The 4,003-nt window shown below is 47.6% G+C and overlaps 1 protein-coding gene across 1 annotated transcript in view; it reads left to right on the top strand.

Annotated features, from left to right (window-relative positions):
* Window positions 1-4,003, top strand: part of LOC102443181 (nesprin-1-like) — a gene marked incomplete at both ends in the record, with an annotated part of 119,186 nt that overhangs the window by 11,432 nt on the left and 103,751 nt on the right. The window contains 3 exon segments of the mRNA XM_023747887.1: window positions 1-1,333; window positions 2,510-2,847; window positions 3,290-3,565. The exon segment at window positions 1-1,333 is cut by the window's left edge and continues 17 nt beyond it. Of these exon segments, the coding sequence (XP_023603655.1) occupies window positions 1-1,333; window positions 2,510-2,847; window positions 3,290-3,565 (1,947 nt within the window).

Below are 4,003 nucleotides of genomic sequence, written 5' to 3'. Positions count from 1 at the left end.
CGTGTACGACGCCGTCCTGCAGAAGTGCAGCCAGAGGCTCCAAGAGCTGGAGAAGAGCTTCGTCTCCAGGAAGCATTTCAAGGAAGATTTTGATAAAGCTTGTCACTGGCTGAAACAAGCAGACATTGTCACCTTTCCTGAGATCAACCTAATGAATGAGAGTTCAGAGCTGCAGGCGCAACTGGCCAAGTACCAGCACCTCCTCGAACAATCTCCGGAGTACGAAAGCCTCCTCCTGACCCTGCAGCGGACCGGGCAGGCCATCCTGCCCTCGCTGAGCGAAGTCGATCATTCCTACCTGGACGAGAAGCTGAACGCTCTGCCCCAGCAATTTAATGTCATCGTCGCCTTGGCCAAAGACAAGTTCTACAAGGTCCAGGAAGCCATTCTCGCTCGGAAAGAGTACGCCTCCTTGATCGAGCTGACCGCCCAGTCTCTGAGCGACCTGGAGGACCAGTTCCTAAAGATGAGCCCCGTCCCCAGCGCCCTGACGGTGGAGGAGGCGCTGTGCCTTCAGGAGGGCTGCAGGGCGCTCCTGGGCGAGGTGGCGGGCCTCGGGGAGGCCGTGGATGAGCTGAGCCAGAAGAAGGAAAGTTTCCGCAGCACAGGGCAGCCGTGGCAGCCCGACAGGATGCTGCAGCTTGTCGCCTCGTACCACAGGCTGAAGCGGCAGACAGAACAGAGGGCGAGCTTACTGGAGGACACCACGGCTGCGTATCAAGAGCACGAGAAGATGGGCCAGCAGCTGCGGAAACAGCTGGAGGCCGTGCGGGCAGAGCAGTCCCAAGTGAACGAGGAGACGCTGCCCGCGGAGGAGAAGCTCAAGCTGTATCACTCCCTGGCGGGAAGCCTCCAGGACTCGGCGATTCTGCTCAAACGCCTGGCCATGCATCTCGAAGATCTGGTCCCACACCTCCACCCCTCGGCTTACGAGAAAGCCAAGCAGCAGATCCAGGCCTGGCAGGAGGAGTTAACACTGCTGACGGCGGCCATCGGCGCCACCGTGACCGAGTGTGAGAGCCGCATGGTGCAGAGCATAGACTTCCAGACCGAGCTGAGCCGCTCCCTGGCCTGGCTGAGGGGTGTGCAGGCGGAACTCGGCGGGCCCGTGTGCCTGGACCTGAACCTCCGGGACATCCAGGAGGAGATCAGGAAGGTCCAGATTCATCAGGAAGAGGTGCAGTCCAGCCTCAGGATCATGAAGGCCCTGAGCGACAAGGAGACGGAGAGATTCACCAAAGCCAAGGAGCTGATTTCCGCCGACCTGCAGCACACGCTGGCCGAGCTCTCGGAGCTGGACGGAGACATTCAGGAAGCTTTACGCACCAGGCAGGTGGGTACAAGGGCTCCTCCTGTCTTCTCCCCACTCTGCTTATTTGTGGACGTGTGTGAGATATTTGTGTGTTGTTTTTTTGTTGTTTGTTAGAATTGCTGCCTTAAATATTTCTTTGATGATACTATGTAGAATCATCTTTAACTGATGGTGACTCAAAAGGATGTGTTTATTGTTTACGGATGTGGTATTCATTTCATGTGATTTCCATGTTGGCCTCACTTAGTTATACAGTAACCCCTACTATCTCTCACCTTTATGAGAGGTAATAAATGATAGCCCTAATGGATTTAATACCGTGGTGAGTACATCAGTAATAAACAAATTAGCAATGATGAATTAGCGATGCCTTTTTAAACAATGCAAAACTTGGCATTTATAAGATTAGTATGGATGAAGAATCTCCAAATGGAGAGGGGCAGATGGATGATACAGCCCTGACCCTGATGCTGAGCCACGTTTTTTTCTGGGGTCTCCCATCAGTTGCCCCATCTGTTCACCCCTTCCTCGGGGAGGAGTGCTTCATCTTCTCTCGCTTCCCTGTGGCACCACAGAAGCAAGACTAGAATATTCATCATGACTTTACTTGGGGATAAAGAAATGAGAGCTGCATAGCGTGTGGGAGTATAGATATCTCTTTAAGATAATGATTTTGTTTCCTTTGGATAAGTACCCAGAAGTGAAATTGCCGGATCATCTGGCAGTTGTACTGTATTTAATTTCTTGAGGAACTTCCGTACTGTTGCCCACAGTGACTGTACTGGCTTACATGCCCACTGGTGTTGTTACACTTCTAACCAACGGAGACAGTATTTCACTTTGGTCAATATTCAGTCTGCCACATATGACTAAGCATTATTGTATGTATAGTATGCCATACACATGTGAGAGGCAGTCTCAGAACTAGTCAAGATACCAGTATACATTTCTATTTCATTTCTGTCTCTGTTTACATATTTTAACTATAATAATACAATTATAGCAAGATTAGCAGAAGAGAAAACAAAGGATAACAATGGATTACACCAAAAAAAAAAAAAACCCACCAACTTTTCAGTTCACTTATACACATTCATCCACATGACAAAGGACTGGAAAAGAACCGGAAAAATTCACGATTTTCTGCAAACACACTGCAATTGAGGGTTGATTGTGTTTGTAATGACTATGTTTCAGGCTACGTTGACTCAAATATATAGTCAATGTCAAAGGTACTATCAAGTGTTTCAAGCCGCGAGCGACTGGCTTGAGGATGCCCACGAGATGCTGCAGCTGGCAGGCAGCGGCGTGGACGTGGAGAGTGCGGAGGACAGTCTCAGAAGCCACACGGAGTTTTTTAGCGCAGAGGATCAGTTCCAGAGTAACCTGGAGGAGCTCCACGGCCTGGTCGCCACCCTGGACCCACTCATCAAGCCAACTGCCAAAGAGGAGCTCGCACAGAAAATGACGACGCTGGAGGAGAAGAGCCGGAGGGTGATCCAGGACTCCCACGCCCAGCTCGATCTCTTGCGGAGGTATCGGAGTGGTTTTAATCGCTGTATTCTAGTGAAATGTGAGGGTGTTTTTGTTTTTTTTTTTTAATATATTTTTATTGATTTCAGAGAGAAAGGGAGAGGGAGAGAGATAGAAACATCAGTAATGAGAGAAAATCATATATCGGCTGCCTTTGCACACCCCCCACTGGGGATGGAGCCCATAACCTGGGCATGTGCCCTGGCTGGGAATCGAACCGTGACCTCCTGGTTCCTAGGTCGATGCTCAACCACTGAGCCACACCAGCTGGGCAGAAATATGAGGTGTTTTGAAATGAATTTTCACACGGAAAACAGGAATGTACTAATGAACATCCACACCTAAGTTCATGCTTCTCTCTCGAGTGCCATCAGGCATCTTGATGTCAGAGCTCTGTGACTGGGATTTGATGTTGCTTACTGGTTTTTGTTGCACCTTTTCAAGGTGTGCGGCTCAGTGGCAGGATTACCAGAAAGCAAGGGAAGAGGTTATCGAATTGATGAATGCTGCCGAAAAGAAGTTGTCTGAATTCTCTTTACTGAAGACTTCTTCTAGTCGTGAAGCAGAAGAAAAACTGTCCGAGCACAAGGTTAGTTGTGTGGTTATTTTTAACTTCCTTTCATTGTCTTTGTAAAGAGTCTCAGTGATACTGCAGTTCCAGAATCAGGTCAATCCATCTTCACCGGGGCTCCTTAAACACGAAAAGGATACGTTAAGCATGTTTCCTAGCAGTTTTTACTTAATTGCATGCTGTCTGTCACTTTTTTTAGGATTCAGTTGGAAATGCACAGCTGGTTTTAAAAAGACATTCAGAGCAATTGCTTCTGATAAAGTGTGATGCAATGAATTCCAGTAAATCCTTTCTGGTGATAACTTAGATGAATTCAAATACAATTTAGCAAATAGTAGCGAAGTCACCCTCATATATCATAGCAATATAACATAGATTATACCATCCTTAAATACTAAACTCAGTTCCCTTATATTTTTGCTGCCTTTTAAAGATGGGAGAATTCCATCTCAAGTAGCAAATAAACTTTGGTTTTTAACAAATAAATATCCACCTTGCCTCTTTCAAAAAAAAAAAAAAATCCAAGCCTGACTCGATGAAGAATCCGATGTAAAAGTAAGAGTTAGCAGAGGAAAAAAGAATATATG

Source organism: Myotis lucifugus, unplaced genomic scaffold (genome assembly GCF_000147115.1).
Source record: "Myotis lucifugus unplaced genomic scaffold, Myoluc2.0 scaffold_1031, whole genome shotgun sequence".
Taxonomy (NCBI): Eukaryota; Metazoa; Chordata; class Mammalia; order Chiroptera; family Vespertilionidae; genus Myotis; species Myotis lucifugus.
Note: the sequence above shows the minus strand (reverse complement) of the source record. Positions and strands in the feature narration are given on the sequence as shown.